This window comes from Budorcas taxicolor, chromosome 8, assembly GCF_023091745.1.
Source record: "Budorcas taxicolor isolate Tak-1 chromosome 8, Takin1.1, whole genome shotgun sequence".
NCBI lineage: Eukaryota > Metazoa > Chordata > Mammalia > Artiodactyla > Bovidae > Budorcas > Budorcas taxicolor.
The window spans coordinates 102699142-102721299 of NC_068917.1; the positions used below are offsets into that span (position 1 = coordinate 102699142).

At 44.9% G+C, this 22158-nt stretch overlaps 1 protein-coding gene and 1 long non-coding RNA gene across 2 annotated transcripts in view; one reads left to right on the forward strand and one right to left on the reverse strand.

The window, feature by feature from the left end:
- Nucleotides 1-3626: 3626 nt before the first annotated feature.
- On the reverse strand, nt 3627-4929 carry LOC128052007 (uncharacterized). Its single transcript, XR_008199803.1, has 3 exons — nt 4800-4929; nt 4042-4140; nt 3627-3682 (listed from the first exon to the last, which is right to left on the reverse strand). It is a non-coding gene; the product is annotated as an uncharacterized LOC128052007 (long non-coding RNA).
- A 444-nt stretch (nt 4930-5373) lies between these two features.
- The window catches only part of PALM2AKAP2 (PALM2 and AKAP2 fusion), a 369435-nt gene continuing 352650 nt past the window's right edge, over nt 5374-22158 (forward strand). The window contains exon 1 of the mRNA XM_052644634.1: nt 5374-5422. Within this exon, the coding sequence (XP_052500594.1) occupies nt 5378-5422 (45 nt within the window). The 5' untranslated portion in view covers nt 5374-5377. The remainder of the gene's footprint in view (nt 5423-22158) is intronic.

Here is a 22158-nt window from a genome sequence, read left to right on the forward strand (position 1 = left end):
CCATCACTGGAGCACCAACTGTGGTCAGTCTCGTGAATTTTCAATCTATCTTGATTCCCTGCAATATCCCTATGAGGTTAGAGTTGTTATCTTCCATTACAGATGAGGATATTGAGCTAAGGGAATTCAATTTGTGCCACTGGTCAGTCCAAGTACCGGGATTCTAACTTGTCTTTATAGCTCATCCCTTTTCTCTGTGTCATACCCACCTCCTAATCCCACTTTTCAAAATGTTTATCAACATCTGAATGTCCCAGCAAGGTGAAGGTGGGATGACCCCTAACCATCCAGATCTTGTTCCTCTCTGCTCTCCTTATAGCCCCTGGTTTCTTCCAGAAATTCACAGAGTTGATCAGCTGACATTGCCAAGGCTCATGCTGCTGTTCATGGGGTCGCAAAGAGCTGGACATGACTTAGTGACTGAACAATTGCCAAGGCTAGCCCGGAGAAAAGGAAGCCATCAAACGGAAGTTCTACTGTTCATTTCTGGATGGATTTCCAGGTGCTGATTGTGATTCTTCTATGTAGAGAGCTTCGACAGTCTATGCTTTAAGTGACATCCAGCCTAGTTTATTTCCCACACTGGAGCTCTGTTTTCTAACTTCTTTCTCTTTCTTGCATGATGGGGACTCTCTCTATGGATCTGTCATTTGAATCCCGTTGAGAAAAACATCACATACTTGAAATCCCATCAACTTCCCCAAATTGTTCACAACCACAGGAGCCAAAAGGGCTCTCAGCACCATTCCCCGCCTTTTGATTCTGTGCAGCCATATGTTTTGAATGACCATGTATTCTCACAGATCTTAGGCAAAAGATAGCTGATACAAATACAAGCAGTTTGGACCACCTGGCATTCCTTTGGAAATTACTTTTGTCAAAGGAAAGGTTCAGGTTACTCCGAAATTTCACACTCTTAGCTTCTGTTCAGCAAAACTTTAATTCATTCAGTGGGTCTTGGCGAGTCATTTCCCTCTCAGTTTTCAGAACTCCTGTTTTCCCCACAGAGAATAGGCTGTGATCATCTGTGGTTCCCAAAGGACTCATGCCCTAAAATAGATTCTGCAGTTTTTATTACCAAAGCATCTATTTTGCAAATTGAGCATTCTGTGTTCTCTCCATACAATGCTTTGCAATACAGCATCTATCAGAAAAACCATTAAACAATACGGGTAGTGCTTATGCAATGTGGGTTAATGTCCCAGCAAGAACTAGTGATTTGTTACACCCATTATGCACCCATTGTAGTAGATCTTTTGAGATTTCAAATGTGTGGAGGGCAAAAAGTCACCCATATTAGCACTAAACTAGGCATTCTTTGTAATACCAAAGCTGTTGCCTCATGTCTAGTATAGAATGACTACACAATAGAAGTTTATGAAAGAAGTGGTACAACTTGGGTTATAAATGTCTGTGTTTATAATGGTTTTGATGATTTTAAAATGCTAAAATTTAGAGATTTGAGGGGAGACGTGCTGGAAGAGGAGAAAATGTTTTCCCTCTACTCTTCACGTGTCTTCCTGTTCCACTTAGAGTTCTTAGTCACAAGCAACAGAAACTGATTTGAGTTGCTAGGAGCAGAGAAAGTGCATTGATCACGTAGTTAGAAGAATAGCTGGGAAGATGAGAAGAGGCTTGAGCAATGGGCAGGACCAAAGATGAGCAGAAGCCTGAGAGAATTCTCTAATGCTGTGTCTTCAAGGCCCTTGGCCAGTGCACATACCTCACAACCTGGATTGCATGCCATGTCATAACTTCCAGGGACCTGGGAAGCAAGGCATTTCCCAGCTTCTGTGTTGGGAATTGGCTCTGACTCTCTCTACGGCTTGTGATATGGGAATTCCCCTAAAGATGGAAAGGGCTTCACAAATTGGGCAGCCAAAAAATACGGAAGAATCTGCTACATTTCCACCTGGACATGTCCCCAGGGTCGAGCATTCTGAATTTCTTCTCCCCTTTGACTTTTTGCCATAGCTACTTTGACAGTCCTCAACACTTAGGGAACATGACCACTGCATATCTTCGGTCCCAGGCAGTTGAAAGCCACTGAGGAAGTAAACACAATTGGTCAAAGAGTCTTCTATCTATTCCTAGTAAATCCAATTAGTACAATGGTTCATCCCTAACCCCTATCTCACCCCATAGATATTTAATTCTATACATGTATCCAGAGAAATGTGACCCAGGAGATTCTGATGCATACTTCTGATTAAGAATCATGTCTTAATTTTCCCCATATCTCACAGTTTCTTTACAAACCATTTCTATTTCTCCCGCCTATCTCAACCAAAGACACTTCCATCAGCTGAGGAAACTAGGCTTCTGATATATGCTCACTCAACTTCTCTCTCCTTCAACCAAAATGTCTTCACCTTTATTCATTCCATCTTTTGTCCTCTTTCATTTTCCCTTCTTTCCAAGGCTAACCTGGCCACCAGGGCTTGTTTGAATGCCCTCTGATCTAATCTGAGACCGAACACTTATCTCCCCTTTTGACTATGTCTTTGGTCTCACTTCCCTGATGCCTAATTCCCTTTGATTCTGAAACATTCAAGTCTCACGTCATCTGACAACCTCTAACTTGCCTTTGCTTCCCATAGATCACCTCCAGTTCTCCCCAATACCCTCATCTTCCATATCCAAAGATCTTAAAGGAGTATTTTGTACTTAAGGATGCTCCTTTCCCACCTCTCAGTCATTCTCAACTCTCTGTCGCTGCTTACAGGCTCACCCTGTACACATACACAGCTCTTTCCATGTCACCCATGGTTTCCTGGCTGCCCAAGGCTCTTCTTGGTCTGCATCATTTTTTTTTTAACCTCTCCAAACCATCTGACCCTGTTGAGAAACCTTTTTTCCCCATTGTGATATTTCGTGGAAACATCCATCTTGATTTTTGCTTCTCATTCTCAGATGACACTTCCTCAGCCTCCTTTGCTGGGCTTTCTCTTTTTGTGTTTGTTCTGTTTCTCACTCTGGCCATTCACATTACTTGAGCTAGAACCACAACACAGATGACAGCCAGATGCATGCTCCCAATCCCGATTCTTCTACCTTGAGATGCAAAGCTTTCAAACTGGTCACTTCCCAAAGGTGCCTAAGCCCTTTGGGGGCTTAGGATCTCACCTTCCATCATGCCTTTAAAAAATTTATCCTAGCAAAATATACATAACATAAAACTGATCATTTAAGAGTACGGTTCAGTGACATTAGGTCCATTCACATCGTTGTGTTCTTTGAATTCTTTAATATCTGTATCACTGGAGGGGAAAGGACCAGTTATTCACCACTGAGGCTTGCCTCCCCTTCATATGACTGGCTGAGCCTGATGGTTATGAATGTGGGCTCTGGAGGGTCTGAGCTGAGCTAAAATCCCAGCTCCGTGACTCTGACTGAGTCCTTCAACCTCTCTGGTCTCACTTTGCTCATCTTGTTATTCTCTGCTCTAGCTGGGTACACAGTCACTCTGCTGAAGTAATAACAGCTTTGTTTATCTGTGAGCAAACACCCTCAAAAGACTTGTCCTCTAGAGCTGGTGCTGGAAGTAAAGAGAAAATGCACCGTTTGAAGAAAGTGATGGGTCTTAGCCAGAAAGAAGAATATACATATTCTGGATATACTGGAGAGGGATGTCAAATCTGGTGTTGGCTTGGATTTATGACCCAAACAGCTCCACCGATGCCTGTTATGAAAAGAAAGGGAAAACAATCAATCAGTTAGTTAAACTGCTTCAGTCTTTGGGCAGAGTAGTAATTGCTCTTCAAGTGACAGGTGAAACCTCCCTGAACGTTGAAAAGGTGATTTAGTAGAAATTGTAAGAATTTTCCCAGGAAAGAGGTCATTTAGAGAAATCTGATGTGCATACTTTTAAAAATGCCTGAAGTCTTGCATTTATCGGATCAAGCGCCTGAATAGGTTACATTGGTTTCTCCCCCACCCCCCTCATGTTTATTTCATTTTATGGAGAAAAGTTTGCTTTTGAAAGTTGGAAATTCTAGCAGCCCCCTCCTGGATGGTAAGAGGTATTTTGTTTGTGTTTACCTTTTCTTTCCTTTTAGACCGGAGCTTCTCCATCTCTCATATCCAGCCCAGGGCCTGGCACAAAGGATGCACTTTAGTACTGTCTCCTGTTTTAGTAAACTGAAAATGAAAGTTGCTCAGCTATGTCCGACTCTTTGGGACCCGGTGGACTATACCGTCCATGGAATTCTCCAGGCCAGAATACTGGAGTGGGTAGCCATTGCCTTCTCCAGGGGATCGTCCCAATCCAGGGGTTGAACCCAGGTCTCCCATTTTAGTAAAGAAGAGGTAAAATATTTTAGTGACCAGATCCTACTTTTCCTTTCAGAGACTGAATATAGAAGTAACAATGCTCCGTGTTTCAGCCCAGAACATTGCAGGATAATGTTAAGAACAGATTGCCCTTTACAAAGCACCTTTATATACTTTATCTCATTCAGCACTTCCCTTTTCAGATGAGGAAACTGAGGTTCAGAGTGGTTAAGTGACTTGCCCAAGGCTTTACAGCTATTAAGTGGTCAAACCTGGCCAACGAAGCACCTATAACTACAAAATCTGCACCTACAAACTCATGGTTGTCTTTCTAACCCACATTTGACCCCACAGAGGGATGGCCTATGTTCAGCTGTACGCTGTCCTCGGCCAACTTGACCGCTGTGGCTCCTGCCATCTAAGGCATGTGGGCAAGGCAGCCCTTCCCAGTGAGAAATGTCCCCATGTCGAGTTCAGGCTTTTGGCACAAGTCAGAAGGCAGGACGTGCTGGGGCCCGGCTTTCTACCTGAGGGCCTTGGGCTGGCTTCTGCAGGTCCCCAGTGAGCACGTGTCCACCTGGGCGCACGAACCCTGCGCCCTAGCGGCTCCCGTGCGCCCCGGGTGCCCACCCGCACGCGTGGTGCCTGGCCGCTCCTGCGGGAGCCCCCACTCCCTGTGGCTACAGCCCGGGTGGCTCCCGCCCGCCTAGAGCCGCCCGGGGCCGGTGGCCGCGGGTCCCCCACACCCCAGGGGCGGAGCGAGGCGCGGAGACGTCAGGGCGGAGAACGAGCGCGGGGCGAGCGCGCCCTCCCGGCGGCTGCCCGCGGCCCACGTCCCCGACTGGCGCGGCCGGCGGCCGGGAGATGCAGGGAGCGGCAGCGCTGGGGCGCAGCCAGGCGGCGGGCCGGGCGGGGGCCAGACGCTGAGCCGGGCGAGCCAGCCGCGCGCACAGCTCTGCCCGCCACCCCCGGAGCAGATCCCCGTAGGCTTTCCCTGGGGTTCTAGCAAAGCTCCCCCCCGGGGTGCCCATCAATTTCCTCGGGTGACTACAGCGTGTGTTTTGTTTTTCTTTCTTCTTTCCCTCGCTGTGTGCCCTTCTCCAGGATGGCAGAGGCGGAATTGCACAAGGAAAGGCTGCAAGCCATAGCAGTAAGTCCACTTTCATTTTATTTTCTTGCTCTATTGTCTGGGATGGGAAAGGACCCCGAGTACTGCGGGGCCGTAGACATTCCAGCACAGTAGCCACAGGACATGTGTTTTGGGGATAAAAGTCTATCAAGGCTCAGCTACGCTGCGTTTTATTTTATAGTCTGTAGATGGAAAGCCCCAGGGCGCGCTTTGGGCTGGGGATTTGAATGTGGAAGATTGGCTTAGAAATAAGATGCTTGCTACTGGGCTTTGGGGAAAGACGAAAGAGAATCATGGGGCGGGAGGGGGGCAATTCCTAGAATATCACCACACAGTGCTCACTAATACTCTGACTTCAGATGCTGGAGAAGGCGGGAATGGCCACCAAAAGCCGTGACTTCCACGCTCTCTGCAGAAGCTGTTGGTCTGCTAAGTGAAAAACCAGCAGTCCACTCCGCGGCCAGCCACGCGGTAGAACCTCCTCCCTGAAACCGAGAGTATTCATTTTCCCTGTTCTGTTTGAAATTGACAAGGGCACTGGCACAAAGCCACCACCTTGGGTGAGAGGAAGGTCTGGGGACTTCTTGGAACAACTGGGTCCTGGGAATATTCCAAGAGAGCCTCCTTCTTATGTGTGGTTCCTCACCTATTTTCAGCATACAAAGGAACAACCAGTTTGGGCAAAGTTTATGTGCACTCTCAGAAAAGTGTACCCATGCACATCTTGAGTATAAGAGAGCTCTCCAAGGCTGCCTAAATTTGAGTGGTCCTGCCCCAGTGCTGCCAATGATCCACAGATGTGGTATTTTTACTAGAGCCGCCACAGCTGGATTATATATTTCTTTTGCAGATGAAGGAATGATTAGTGCTGCTCTATGAAATAATAGCAATTAAAAGAGAAGCTATGTTAACATATTGGCATAAAAGAATCTCCAGACATTCTTCTACCTAAGTAAAAAAAATTTTTTTTTGTCCAGGAGTTCCCTGGAAACACACATGAATTTGTTGGAGAAACAGTGTGTAATGTTTTGGAAGCAAAGTATATGAAAATGTTTTCAAAATCCTTTCGACAGATTCTTCACTGGGAAATGCACACAGGCTCTTCTTTTTCTTTTTAAAGAAGCATTTGATGTGGTCTCTGTGGCTCTGAGACCCTCTTTATCAAAGTCTTCAAATCTTAAATGTCTTGGAGACTTCACAGCTGAAGCGAGAAAGACGTTTGTTGGCATTGTTGAATGCTATAGCTTTTTTTTGTCTGTTGGGCAATCTTTGAACTTGGTGTTCAGAGCTCAGGAAGATTTCCCCCCCTCCCGCCCCACCTTTTTTCCCCTTTCCCTCTGAGTGTGTGTATTTTGATGGTTAGTGAAGTTGTTTGTTTTCTAGAGTTTGTGGCCAGGCAGTGTGGCCAGTATGTCATGAACTGGGTAAGAATGGAGATATTCAGTTCTTGGTGCCATGTAGCTGGTGGATGTTTTATATAAACTGAATAATAGGCTGCTTTAACTGTCCATGTAGTGGCTGCTCCAGAGAGCATTCCATTGCTCTCATCAGTGGCCACTGAAGGTTCCCAACAGTTGTCACATTTTCTGCCTTTGCATGACCAGCTTGTCTGGATGCCTGAGGAACAGCTGGGCCTCATGAAAGGGCTCGCTTTCCAAACAGGGAGCCAGTAGCAGCTCACACTTGGGCCACCCTTTTCCACGTGAGGCTGGGTCATTCCCAGCAGCGGCTAAATGGATTTTTGCGAAGGGTCTAGCCAGCCTTCTGGGATTCTTACACCCGTGCAGTTGTGGAGTTGAGTCTGTCCTGTACTTGGGAAACTGTTAATAATTCTCATGAATGATTCTGCCTCAATGAACATATCTTAGTGCAGATTTTCTAACAGCAAATTAACTCTGTGTATGTGTGAGAGAGAGAGGGAACTGAGAGAAAGGGTGGAGGCGCTTCTGACCATGTCAGCTGTTCTGTACCCTGCTTTGACCTAACGCATAGTCTCCTAAGTTTGCAAACCCTGAGTCTGTCTGCCACCTTCCTAGGGTTCTCAGGGGACCCTCAGGAGCTCATGAGCCTGCTCCCAGAGCCTAGTCCTCCTGAAGTCTCTCTGGAGATTTGAAGGAGGAAGAGCAATGACTCTATCTCTTCACCAACTTGGGCGCCTCTCCGAGAGGAGAGTCTCATGTGTAGATTCTTGAACACTCTTCAGTCTATACCTTGGTCCTTTCATCTATAAAGAGGGCTCATGAGTTCTGCTCCAGGGACTGGCTGTAAGGTTTAGATATGGTGCAGGTGAAGGGCCTGGCATGCAGGGGCCAGCTGATGATCTTCAGCCAGAGCCGCCCATTCCTGTCTACCCTTCTGCCTCGTCCTGTGAGGGCAAGAGGCAACAACTCTGAAACATAGTCTGAACGACCTGTATCCTCCTCTTTACTCAACTGAAGGCCAGGGCTTGGCCCAGCATCAATTCCACCAGCTGCTCAGACCCAGGTGCAGAGATATGACTGGAGGATTCAGCCATCCAGCAGGTATTTACAAAGTGTCGCCTCTTGGGAAAAAAGTGACAATGCCAAAAAGTCAGTGTCCCTAAGTTTCAGTCATCAAAGGGAAGACTTTACCCTTTGCACACTTAAGTTCTGAAACCTATGTCACGTGATCATTGGTGGGATTCCCCCTGCCACCTCCAGGGAATGAAATACTCAGAAATGATAGTGCTTTGATTGAATCTTCCAGTTGAGTCCAGAGACTAATCAATGAGAAAAGATGAATCTCGTCCTATTTCCTGCCAAAAGCGGAGCAAATCTTGACGGGTGTCTCTGCTCCCAGGCTCTCAGCAGTAGGGATGTTCCCAAAGCTGGAATTTTAGGAGAAAGCAAAATAATTCTGAGGCAGGATGAATGTGGGTTGTTATTCCAGGGAATAATGATACAATTGCCATTTATTGACCATCTTCTATTCAGCAAGGCCGTGTGTGTCATGCTTCTTTTCTTAACCTCAAGTTAATGGTTTAACATAAACAATTTCTAGCCAGTGGAAGGAGTACTTATATAAATAAGCACACAGGTGGAGCAGGTAAACCAAGGAGCTGTGGAACACTTTCTCAGAGATTTGAGCGGGTCGTGGAGATTTGGTATAATATAAAATCATGCAAATACTTCCCCATGAGCAGAAGGGATGTATTTACTTGTTTGTTGTTAATTTATGATTTATTCGGAACAGTTAGTAGAAGAAAGGGAAAGCCAACCACGTAAAGTTAAGTCAGTAGCCAAAGGCACCAACTCAGTAATAAGACTCAAGTGCATTTTTAACACAGAAGATGTCATTTAATCCTGATGAGCTGATGGGGGAGGAACGTCTAGATTATCCATGTTTTAAAGAGCCAGGATCAGAACCCAAATTGCAGGGCCCCGGAGCTTGTTTATTGACTACTGCCCAGAAATGCACCCCCAAGACGGTGGCAGCATCTTGAGCTCCTCCCATGAGCTCGCTGTGTGGGTGGTTCTGGCAGCCCCTGTGCGAGCGGATGAGGGAAAAGACTGATTCAGTAGCATCAGGAAAGGCTGAGACAACCCAGGAGGCCACATCCTTTTGAGAGTCTTCCAGTGCATGGAAATACCTGCTGGAAGCTCTAACCAACTGAGTAACCCGTTCCCTCGGGGAAGAAGCTGCAGTGTCTCAGTGCAAACCAGTTTTGGGGGGAGGATGTTGTTATGTCTGCACGTCACAAGAAGAGGGTCTTCCTTGGGCTCAGGTGAAGATAACTGAATGTTTCGGAGATTGTCTTGAGCAAAAGCCATGAGAGAGGTTCTCAGGCCATATGTGCTGAGGTGGCGCTCGTGGTCAAGGACCCACCTGCCAAGGCAGGAGACGTAAGAGACTCAGGTTCAGCCCTTGGTTCCGGAAGATCCCTTGGAGGAAGGCATGGTAACCCCCTCCAGTATCCTTGCCTGGAGAATCTCATGGACAGAGGAACATGGCGAGCTACAGTCCATAGGGTCACAAAGAGTCAGGCACGACTGAAGCGACTTGGCACACTCACAAGCTGCCAATCCAACCTACGCTGGCTTTTTAGGGTGTTTGGTTGCTTATTAAGAACTCGAACTCTGGAATAATAAAAACGATCTTTGGCATTTGTGTAGCACTTTACAATCTACAAAAACCTGCATGTATTACCTTAATTCTGATCTGTGCCAGGCGGGACTCATTGTCTGCGCTTTACAGGAGAGTATGCAGAGGTGTCTGGGCTCACACAATGAGAAGTGGAAGGGTTGTAGCTCTCTCCTGACTCCTGATTCCTAGTATTGGTGGCGTGTCTAGCTTTGGGCGCGGGGTGCTCTGCTATGGGTGAGAGCTGCCTCTAGGATCCTTCAACTGGGTCTGGGGGTGGAGGAGAGGGGGTGAGCTTCGGGGTATGTGTGCCAGGATGTGCCTCTGTGGAATCTGCCCTTTGGGGATTTCACTTTGGGCCCCTCTCCCCCTTAAAACACTCCCCCAGGGGTTGCAGTTAGTGGCCTGTGGCCTCCACCTGCTCCCATTTTCTGTCCTGAGAAGGCCTGGATGTAGGTGGGTGGCTTAGGCTGGCTCTGCTCTGTACTTGCAAAGAGACAAGGCATTTCCTTGGTTTCATCTCTCAATGTTGTTCTTGCCTCTGAGCAGTAAGACCTTGAGAATCAGAGTTGGAATGTGGACCAAAAGCTCAGAAAACCAGTCAGCCTGCTCTGATCCAGACCACTTGGGTTGGCCTATCTGGCTCTGGCAGAAATCCTGGCTGCCGTTTGCATGGAATCCAGTCCAGCCTAGCTTCCCAGGTCAGGGATCCCTCAGAGGCTCTAGACACTCAAATCCAAGACTTATAGTAACACAAACTGTGGTTCTTGGGGAGACCATCCCTGTACATGTCCCCTATGAATCTCTGTCATTGGCAGGCAGCTGGTAAAAGGATGGGAGAACTAAAGATGCCAGCCATTCATTTGTTCATCTTCTTCCACGTAAATGGTACCCTGCTTCTAAAAGTACAAGCTAAAGTTTAAAAAATGGTTTGCCCAGGACAGTGGTGCTGAGGAAGGATTTGACCCAGATGACTCTGCAGGACCGTCCAGTGGATAGGTGCCACTTGGGGCACATTCAGGGTCCTTGCCAGGTCTGAGAGTGCCAAGGCAGGCCTTACACAAATATGCCCAAGGGTCATACACCTCTCTGACCAGTTATTTGTACCTATGAGTGTTTCAGGCTTTGGCCTCTTGGGGCAAAGAGCAGTTGCTCTGGCAAGTGCCCTGTGAAATAGACCAGTCATCATTTAAAAAGCCAAGCAGTGGGGCTTGTGGGTTACGATTTGTCAATATTTAGAAGAAATCCCGGGCTCAGTAATAGCCCTTCTACATTTCTCTGGGGTTTTCCAGTGCTGTGGGGACCACCACTGTTGACCCTTTGAACTACCCACATTTCATCACTGACCCTCTTGAGGATGTTGATCAACTTCCTTGGCAGTAAGAGTTGGTCCTTGTGTTGAGGTATTGACTGAGACAACAAGTGGCATTGATGCACAGACACAGTGGTCCCCAAGGCTGCCCGTGCCTTGCAATCTGGCAAGTAACAAGCATGGATTCTGGCCTCCGAAAGCCTTGGCTCATATCCAGCAGCCTTTCTGTTAGTATCTGTGTGACCTTGCTGTTCCCCGGTTTCCTCATCTATACGGTGGGGATAATGATAGTACTAGTCTCATGGAATTGTGTTGAAGGTTATTTGATAGGTTTCACGAGAAATACTCAGTGCAAGCTTACAGATATCACTCAACAAAAGTTTTCTTTTTATAGTAAGTGAATCAACAAATCATAACACATGCATTTTTAAGGAGAAAATGGATGCAAAGTGTGAAAGATGAATTCTTTTCACCTCAGCTGGTGAATTGCCACACTGGAAAATTTCATGAATATAGTGACACCTTTGCAGTGCAGGAGGATACTAATAATAACAATGAAAAGGATTGTTTACAGTGAACAGGATTTGCAAGCTCAGAAGGACCTGGGAGCCAGCATGTAACATAAATGAGTGACACAGATTGAATGGGAAATTGTAAGGACCTGAAGAGAAGATACCACTTCTCAGTGAAGGTACAGTTAATTTATACCAGGTGTGAACATGGGTCCTATGTTGTCGCATCACCTGATTCTCAAGAGAAGCCAGAAATCTTCCTTTTTAAAATGTGAGAACTCCCATTTCAAAATCAACTGGCTTAAAAAGTTTTTAAAAATTTGTGAATGAAACAAAATTTCTTTTGGTCCACGGGTTGACCTTTCATGACCTCCAGATATAGGTAGGGCTTTGAACTTTATCCTCTGCTTTCTTTATGCATGGACTTCTTTGGGTTTCATAAGGATGCTATGAGTACTGCTACCAGTCCCCCTTAGATCTTTCATAATGTTACAAGAGCAGGGTGCATTTTCAGCAGGGCTTTCTGAGTTTGGTGTCCAAATGTTTGGATCATTGGGAAAAGTGCATATTTGCTATATGATAATATTAAATTAGCTCCTTTTAACGACTGACATTATTATAACTCAAAATTCATGATGGCTTTCTCAGAATTGATAGAAAAGCTTAACATACAGCACCTTGATGTGGGAAATTCCACTGTCATAGAAGCATCTTTAACAAGATAGACAGGCCATCTAGTGGTTAAGCCCTTGCCTTCCAATGCAGGGGGTGCAGGTTTGATCTCTGGTCAGGGAGCTCAGATCCCCTATGCCTCATGACAGAAAAACCAAAACATAAAAAACAGAAGCAGTATTTTAACAAACTGGATAAAGACTTTGAACATGGTCCACATAAAAAGTTTTTTAAAAAAAGGGTAGGCAAATTTGAGCTGTCACATGTTACCAGGTGTTTGAGACGATTTTAATATATCAGCCTTGAATTACAGACAATGTAGGGTGACTCAGCTGGGCTCAGGACTTCTAATAATAGCAGCAGCTGCTACTGGACATAGACTTTTGGCCAGCAGTGGTATAGAACCGTGATTCTCAAACTGCAGTACATTAGGATCACCTGGAGGGCTCCTTAGAAACACAGATTGCTGGGTCTTCCTCCTAGAGAGTTTGATTCAGTAGATCTGGGGTAGGGCCTGGGAACTGGCATTGCTAACAAGTTCCCAGGGTTTGCTGTTCCTAGCTGCAGCTGCTGTCCTAAGGAACGCACGTGGAGTACCGCTGGTGAAGTGATAGAAGGCCAAGGGAGATGATGGCCTGGGTCTTCGTAAGTATCACACACCCACTGCGACATGCCCAGGAGTTTGTGAAGTATGGATGTCTTAAAGAGATGAGATGGAATAAGAGACCAAATTCCAGTGGGCTATAGTCCATGGAGTTCACAAAAGAACTGGGCGTGATTTAGTGACTAAACAATGACAACAAACCTAGCTCAGTTGGAAAGTGATGTAGTTGTGTCCTTCTTACATCAATTAGCTGCTCAAGAGGAGATCTTGTTTGTCTTGGGTACTTGTTTTAATCTATTTGCTTGCGTGCGTGCTAAGTTGCTTCAGTCACACGTCTGACTCTTTGCAACCCGATGAACTATAGTCCTCCAGGCTCCTCTGCCCATGGAATTTCCCAGCAAGAATACTGGATCGGGTTGCCATTTCCTGTTCCGGGAATCTTCCCAACCCAGGGATCAAACTCGTGTCTCTGGCGTCTTCTGCATTGGCAGGAGGGTTCTTTACCACTGAACCACCTGGGAAGCCCACGTGAAACGTGTATGATGCTCTAGATGGAGAAGTCCCAGAGCAGATCAGCCAGTCAAGTCCTGAAGCAGCCTCTCCAGCCTGCAGGCCTGATTCTCAATGCAGCTGCTTCTCACGTGGGCAACTCTAATAGGAGGCCAGGGCCGCTGAGGTTCACTTACTAAATGATGGTTAGTGATTCTCCTAAGTCACTCTGTGTGCACAAGCCTGGCTTGTCATTGGCGTGTCAAAGAGGAGTTTATTCTCGCCAAGATGTCCTTCAATCTTCCCTCATCCTAATTGTAGCATCCATTGTGCGAACCAATGCTTCTTATTCAGATGGTTTCAGCCTCACCCAGGCTCTTAATTTGTCTTAAAACACAAAGCACAGAGGCCACACGGCACAGGATGAGACCTAAGAGAACACGGACGGGCTGCTGGGTGATGGCCGCCCAGCATGAGGAGCTTTGTAGGGGAAAGTTTGCACATGAGCGCTGTGGGTTTGGGCGAATACCGCACAGCTGAGACCTATTTCTGGCAGGAAATGCCGGCAGAAGCAGAGGTTTGTGGGGGTGGGGGTGCATGTTGGAGCGGCATATGCCCTTGGTTAATGGGTATGGCAGTCTTTTCCATTAGTCTCATGTTGAATTAGAATCCACAAAAGGAGATTATTAAAGACACAGACAGACAGAGACAATCCTTTAGTCTATTTACATAATGCTTGAACATATATTAAAAATACTTTGGGGCCAGTCTTTGAGTCTAGTATCCGTGTTTCTATAGCATCCTCTGAGCTTAGCTAGAAGAAGGAAATAGGGAACCTGGTCCCTTTCCCTTGCATAAAACGGGAGGGGGAAAGAAAAGCCACATGCGCCCCCAAGATAAAAGCCCTAGCAAAGGCTATGAGCCAGACCTCAAAACACATCTTCCAGCTCTTCGTTTCCCCTCTGGCAGCCTATTTCATTACCCTGCGGGCTTCCAGGCTCTTGACAGTCTGTGCACTAGCAAGATGTCTTCAAGGCATTTGTGAAACCTGCCCTTAGTTTTTCACTGCAGGATACCGATTTACTTACTATTCTAGGTGGGTGGGATTTCTGCCCCCCTCCCCCCCACAGGCTTCTTCTAAATTATAACCAGTCATCAGAGGATTCACTTTATTTTTAAAGTCAGGGCTGAAACTTAAAACTTTGAGGGTTATAAAAAATGTTATTCTTAACAGAAAAACATAGGCTTGAAAACTTAACCCCTTGGTGGTAGCTAGGGCGTCCTCTTTCTCTGAGTTTGAGCAATGATGCCAACAATTTTTGAGACCAGTATATATCACATGGGGCTTCAGGCCTGGGACCTGTGATACATATATGTCCTTGTGTGATGGAGAGAGAAGCCAGATCTGGGAGAGGTACCTTTTGGCCAAGAGGCAAGCAGTCAATTCAGCGGCTCCCCTCTGTCTCCTGATTCATCTTTTTTTTTTTTTTTTAAACACACGCAAAAACAGTATGGTTGAGGATCATCTTTATTGTTAGTGATATATTATTTTCCTTTTTTTTGGCCACTCTGTGTAGCATATGGGATCTTAGTTTCCTGATAAGGGATTTGACTTGTCACCTTGGGGTGATGATACTTGCTGCTTCTAATGGGTCAGGAAATGGTTCAAAAATTTTCTTGCCACAGTGGGACTGAGAGACATAAAGATTTGAAAAGTGGAAAAGCGTGTAGAGGTTCATCAAGAAGTTAAAAATAGAGCTGCCATGTGATCCAGCAATTTCACTTCTATGTATATATTACAAGGAAACAAAATTACTGTCTTGAAAGGACATCTACACTCCCATGTTCATTGCAGCCTTGTTCCCAGTAGCCAAGAGATTAAAACAACCTAAGTGTTCATTGACAGATGATTGAATAAAGAAAATGTGGTATATCTAGAGTGGAGTATTATTCAGCCTTTATAAAGAAAGACATCCTGCCATCTGTGACTAACATGGATGGACCCTGGAGGGCATTCTGCTAAGTGAAAAAAGCCAGATACAGAAAGATAAATGCCTGTAATCTCACTTATATGTGGCATCTAAAAGAATATTGAACTTATAGTAAGAGAGGAGAATAGTATATACTGGAGGGTGGGAAGTGGGGGAAAGGGGAGATGTTAATCAAAAGTATAACTTTCAATTATAAATTGAAAGAGTTCTAGAGTCCCAATATATAGCATGGTGACTGTGGTTAAAAACCATGTTACTGTATACTTGAAATCTGCCAAGGGAGTTAGATCTCATGTGTTATCATTAAACACACAAAAATGGTAGCTGTGTGAGGTGATGGATATATGAATTAGCTTAATTATGATCTTTATTTCCCAATATATAGCAAAAATATATTGTACACTGTAAATATAGACAATTTTTTTTCAATCATACCTTAAAGCTAGGGTAAAATGATCTGTTAAAAAAATGATCTGGAAAGCTTGAAGTTAGTATGAGTGGCCTTGAAAGGAAACACTGCTTATCCAGGAAACACACACACACTATAGGTAGTGATAAGCCCATCATCTGACTGCTCTTTTTTTTTTTCCAGCTGGTATGTAGGCAGCCGTGTTCATGAACAGTGAAATGTGAGCATATGTGTTTAGAATTTAGTGCTGGTCATCAAATACAAGTTGCAGCAAAACCCAAAAGATATTTAGCAGTAACTGAGATAGGTCTTTCTTTGGAGGGAATGATGCTGAAGCTGAAACTCCAGTACTCTGGCCACCTCATGCGAAGAGTTGACTCACTGGAAAAGACTCTGATGCTGGGAGGGATTGGGGCCAGGAGGAGAAGGGGACGACAGGATGAGATGGCTGGATGGCATCACGGACTCGATGGACGTGAGTCTGAGTGAACTCCGGGAGTTGGTGATGGACAGGGAGGCCTGGCGTGCTGCGATTCATGGGGTCACAAAGAGTCAGACACAACTGAGCAACTGAACTGAACTGAGATAGGTCTGTGGGGATGGGTCAGAAAGCAGGGCAGGTCCTGGGAGGCTAGCTGTTGATAAACTCTCTAGGTTGTCAGACAAAGTGAAATAAGTAAAAAAAAAAAAAAAAAAAGGAAAAAACAAATATTGTGTATTAATGCATATACATGGAATCTAGAAAAATGGCAAAGCAGAAATACAGATGTATAGAACAAACTTATGGGCCCTGAAGGGGGCGGGGGGAATGGGATAAAATGGAAGATTGGGATTAACATATATACACTATTAACAGTCTGTTGAGGGCTTCCCAGATGGTGCTAGTGGTAAAAAAAAAACTGCCTGCTAGTGCAGGAGATCAAGAGACACGGGTTCGATCCCTGAGTCAGGAAGATTCCTCTGGAGAAGGTCACAGCTACCCACTCCAGTATTCTTGTCTGGAGAATCCCATGGACAGAGGAACCTGGTGGGCTATGACCCATAGGGTCACGAAGAGCAGACACAGCTGAAGTGACTTAGCATGCATGCATAAAATAGATAATAAGAACCTACTGTATAGCTCAGGGAACGCTACTCAATACTCTGTGGTGACTTAAATGGGAAGGAAATCCAAAAAGGGGGATATATGTATATATATAGCTGTTTCATTTGACTGTACAGTAGAAACTAACACAGCATTGTGAGCAACTATACTCCAATAAAAATGGATTTTAAAAAGAATATACTGTCTAACTCTACCAGCTACTAGAAATAAGGCTCTGGCAGCCTGATCACTCCCCGTCCTTATTCACCCAGGAGTGAGGATGATAAATGTCTGATCAGCATTGGATCTGATGGCCATGATGAAGAAGCGCTGGGCTTGGCAACACAGAGGAGGCTAAGGTGAAAGTAATTTCAGTTGCTCAGTCCCTGCCTGCTCTCTTTCCTTCCTGCCATCATACTTTCTGTCCTGATGTGTCCTGGCCTCTAGAGAATTCCAGTTCTCATCTGCCCTGAGCTCAGGTCCACATAGCAAATCTTGAAGCAGAATGGCTTAGCAGTGGGGGGAACAGGAGGGGAACATCTCCCCTGTAGGGAGACAAGGCACCTCAGGGCTCAGAGAGCAAGTCAAAGATGGCAACTTGATTCTATAGCTTTCTTTCAGTGGGAGAAAGAGTCTCCCAGTTCCTGAGAGTTTCCCTTGGGCCAGACAGCTGGCAGAATGCCTTATATTGGGCGTTAAAACCTCAATTGAGCCCAGGTGGCAGGCTGACGTGGTGGCCGAGCTTGTGGGACTCTGGTGACTGGAGAGAGTGGGCTCCCTAGGCAGTACTCAGCTCCAGCTGATGGGCACTTTATGGGAATACAACTCAAGGATCTTGTATTCTTCAAGGGCATCCGGAAATCCAATTTTTGAAGGAAGTCTGTTGATATTCATATCATAACCATTGAAGCACTATGTGGGCAAACCAAACACAGATTTTAATCCAGTGTGGGCTGGATTCATTCCTCACCCCTGACCCCTTCCCAATCCGCACCCCAGGACCCCAGTTTCCCACTTTGCTTTTCACAACAATATTATATTTAATTGTAAAGCTGGTAATATGTGAAGATTCTAAATATAGGTGTGTTTAGTCCTGTTGGGCAAATAAATGGGCAGCCTGCCAGAAACCCATCGAGGACCATCTTAGGAGGATGTAGTCTCAGGTAGAGCCAGTATTCTACTTAGATCGGTTCCTTATCCAGCATGCTGCGTCAACTCCCAGTTCTCTCTAAGAAACAACAATTGAAAACACTCCTCAAAAATTAACATAGAGCAAAAATGTTGATGTACACTTTTTGATGTACACTTCTCCGAATTTTGTGAGATGTAGATTTATGTAACTTCCAGCACACTCAGGGTGCAGAACAGCCCATCGGCTTTCAGGACTCCCCCAGTAAGCACTGTTTTTTAAACTCTGTACACATTAGAATCTTGGCATGTAAGTAGTTCTCCTTGTCTCCACCTTGTTCAGTTCAGTTCAGTCGCTCAGTCGTGTCCGACTCTTTGCGACCCCGTGAATCGCAGCACGCCAGGCCTCCCTGTCCATCACCATCTCCCAGAGTTCACTCAGACTCACATCCATCGAGTCCGTGATGCCATCCAGCCATCTCATCCTCTGTCGTCCCCTTCTCCTCCTGCCCCCAATCCCTCCCAGCATCAGAGTCTTTTCCAAGGAGTCAACTCTTCTCATGAGGTGGCCAAAGTACTGGAGTTTCAGCTTTTAGCATCATTCCTTCCAAAGAAATCCCAGGGTTGATCTCCTTCAGAATGGACTGGTTGGATCTCCTTGCAGTCCAAGGGACTCTCAAGAGTCTTCTCCAACACCACACTTCAAAAGCATCAATTCTTCAGTGCTCAGCCTTCTTCACAGTCCAACTCTCACATCCATACATGACCACAGGAAAAACCATAGCCTTGACTAGACGGACCTTAGTCGGCAAAGTAATGTCTCTGCTTTTGAATATACTATCTAGGTTGGTCGTAACTTTTCTTCCAAGAAGTAAGCATCTTTTAATTTCATGGCTGCAATCACCATCTGCAGTGATTTTGGAGCCCCCCAAAATGAAGTCTGACACTGTTTCCACTGTTTCCCCATCTATTTCCCATGAAGTGATGGGACCAGATGCCATGATCTTAGTTTTCTGAATGTTGAGCTTTAAGCCAACTTTTTCACTCTCCTCTTTCACTTTCCTCAAGAGGCTCTTTAGCTCCTCTTCACTTTCTGCCATAAGGGTGGTGCCATCTGCATATCTGAGGTTATTGATATTTCTCCCGGCAATCTTGATTCCAGCTTGTGTTTCTTCCCGTCCAGAGGTTCTCATGATGTACTCTGCATATAAGTTAAATAAGCTGGGTGACAATATACAGCCTTGACGTACTCCTTTTCCTATTTGGAACCAGTCTGTTGTTCCATGTCCAGTTCTAACTGTTGCTTCCTGACCTACATACAGATTTCTCAAGAGGCAGGTCAGGTGGTCTGGTATACCCATCTCTTTCAGAATTTTCCACAGTTTATTGTGATCCACACAGTCAAAGGCTTTGGCATAGTCAATGAAGCAGAAATAGATGTTTTTCTGGAACTCTCTTGCTTTTTCCATGATCCAGTGGATGTTGGCCATTTGATCTCTGATTCCTCTGCCTTTTCTAAAACCAGCTTGAACATCAGGGACTTCATGGTTCATGTATTGCTGAAGCCTGGCTTGGAGAATTTTGAGCATTACTTTACTAGCGTGCCTTGTACCCCGACTTTAAGGCTTCTGAAAATCACTTAGAGGTTAGAGGGTTAACCAGAACAAGTTCTTGCTTTTCCCCAATAGATACCTTCTGCTTCAGCCTAGTTTGTTTTTTTCTGCTCTAGCCTCTACTAGAGTTATCACATTTAGCAACTAAAATTATAGGATGCCCAATTATTGCATGCGACACACTTTTATACTAAAAAAATGATTTGTTGTTTGTTTGAATTCAGATTTAACTGGGCATCCTATATTTTATCTGGCAAGCTCATCCCCTTCACATAGATGCTGCACTCACAACTGAGTTCAGAACCCACTTTTTCTGGGTTTGTGTTTCACTCTTCCATGTGAATATGAAAATACTCAGTGGTTTTATTTTTTTCTCTTCCTTATTTCATTTTAAAAAAAATTTTATTGGCATATAGTTGACTAACAAATGTGTTAGCTTCAGGTGTACAGCAAAATGATTCAATTATATATGTACATGTATCTGATTTTCAAATTCTTTTCCCACTTAGGTTATTACAGAATATTGAGAGTTTCCTGTGCTATACAGGAGATGCTTATTGATAATCTAAATCTAGCAATGTGTGTATGTCAATCCCAAACTCCCAATCTATCGATACTCATTGATTTTATATAGTAATACATTTGTGAGAAGATAGGGCATGTATTGGAAGGTTAAGAGGATCTCATCAATACATTCATGTGTTTTGAACCCACTAGACGTGTTTTGAACCCACTAGACACTATACATGTCGTTTCTGGAGAATAAGAAAGGGACTAGTGTGTGTCGGAGGACAGAGGACAACTGGATTTCAGAAATTAGGACATTTCCCAGCCCTCTTCCAACCCCCTCCCCTAGCCCAAACTTTGAATAACATAAAACTGTGAAGACTAAACAAAGAGATTGTTCACACGGGGTGATTTTGAAAATAATCACTGGAATGCTAGCCTTCAGCAGCCGGTATATCTTATACTGTGTTGAGCAAGATGTGGCCTTGTGGTGTGTCGTCTATGAGTCATGCAGTGCTCACACTCAGCTCATTCCCAGCCTGGATGTTTTGGTTGAGAATGCTGTGATGGTTGATTGATTTCCCTTGTTTGTTTGTTTTTTCATTTATCAATTTTACTAGTGTGATTTCAGAATCACATGAGACGAGAAGGGAAATCAATTTTATAGAGTACCTTCAGAATGAAGAATGAATGTAAATTCCAATTATCTGTCTAGACCAAGGCATCAGTAAACAGCAATCTGTGGGTCAGATCTGGCCCGCAGTCTCTCTTCATAAGGCCTGCGAGTAATATGTGGTTATTACATGTGTCAATGGAAATTTTTTTTAAAAAAAATTTCATGATGTGAAAATCATATGAAGTTTAGATTTCCGTATCCACATATAACTTTTTATCAGAACATACTCATTACTATTCATTTGCACATGGTCTATGGCTGATTTCATACTACAGCAGCAAAAGTGAGTAGTTCCAACAGAGACCATATGGCCTGCAAAGCCTAAAATACTTTCTGACCCTTCATGGGAAAACTTGGGCTGACTCCTGCCCTAGACTCCATATCTTCTATGATTGTGTTTGCCTTTAAGGTTCTAGGAATCTTGTTTTACTTTTTCCCAAACTTTAGACGTTTTTATTTTGTATTAGAGTATAGCTGATTAACAATGTTGTTGTAGTTTCAGGTGAACAGCAAAGGGACTCAGCCATACATATACAGGTATCCATTCTCCCCCAAACTCCACTCGCATCCAGGATGTCACATAACATTGAGTAGAGTTCCATGTGCTATACAGTGGGTCCTTGTTGGTTATCCATTTTGAATATAGCAGTGTGTACATGGGAGAAGGCAATGGCACCCCCACTCCAGTACTCTTGCCCAGAAAATCCCATGGGCGGAGGAGCCTGGTGGGCTGCAGTCCATGGGGTCGCTAAGAGTCGGACACAACTGATCAACTTCACTTTCACTTTTCACTTTCGTGCATTGGAGAAGGAAATGGCAACCCACTCCAGTGTTCTTGCCTGGAGAATCCCCGGGACGGGGGAGCCTGGTGGGCTGCCGTCTCTGGGGTGGCACAGAGTCGGACACGACTGAAGCGACTTAGCAGCAGCAGCAGCAGCAGTATGTACATGACCTTCCCAAACTCGCTAACTGTCCCTTCCCCCTGGGAGCCATAAGTTCATTTTCTAAGTCTGTGAGTCTCTGTTTTGTAACTTCATTTGTATCATTCCTTTTAGATTTCACATATAAGGGATGCCATCCAATATTTCTCCTTCTCTGCCTGACTTAATTCACTCAACACAACGCTCTCTAGGTCCATCCATGTTGTTGCGATGGCATCATTTTATTCCTTTTGATGGCTGAGTAATATTCCATTGTATTTACATACCACATCTTCTTTAGCCATTCCTCTGTTAATGGACACGTAGGCTGCTTCCGTGTCCTGACTATTGTAAACAGTGCTGCAGTGAACACAGGGGTGCATGTATTCTTGGGATTGCAGGGTCATATGGTGGCTCTATTTTTAGCTTTTTAAGGAACCTCCATGCTTTTCTTCATAGTGGCTGTACCAATCTACAGTCCTATCAACAGGGTAGGAGGATTCCCTTTTTTCCACACCCTCTCCAGCATTTGTTGTTTGTGGATTTTTTGATGATAGCCATTCTGACTGGTGTGAGGTGATATATCGTTGTAGTTTTGGTCTGCGTTTCTCTCATAACTAGCGATGTTGAACATCTGTTCATGTGCCTCTTGGCCATCTACGTGTCCTCTTTGGAGAAATGTCTGTTTAGGTCTTCTGCCCATTTGTTGGTTGGGTTGTTTGTTTTGATGCTGATAAGT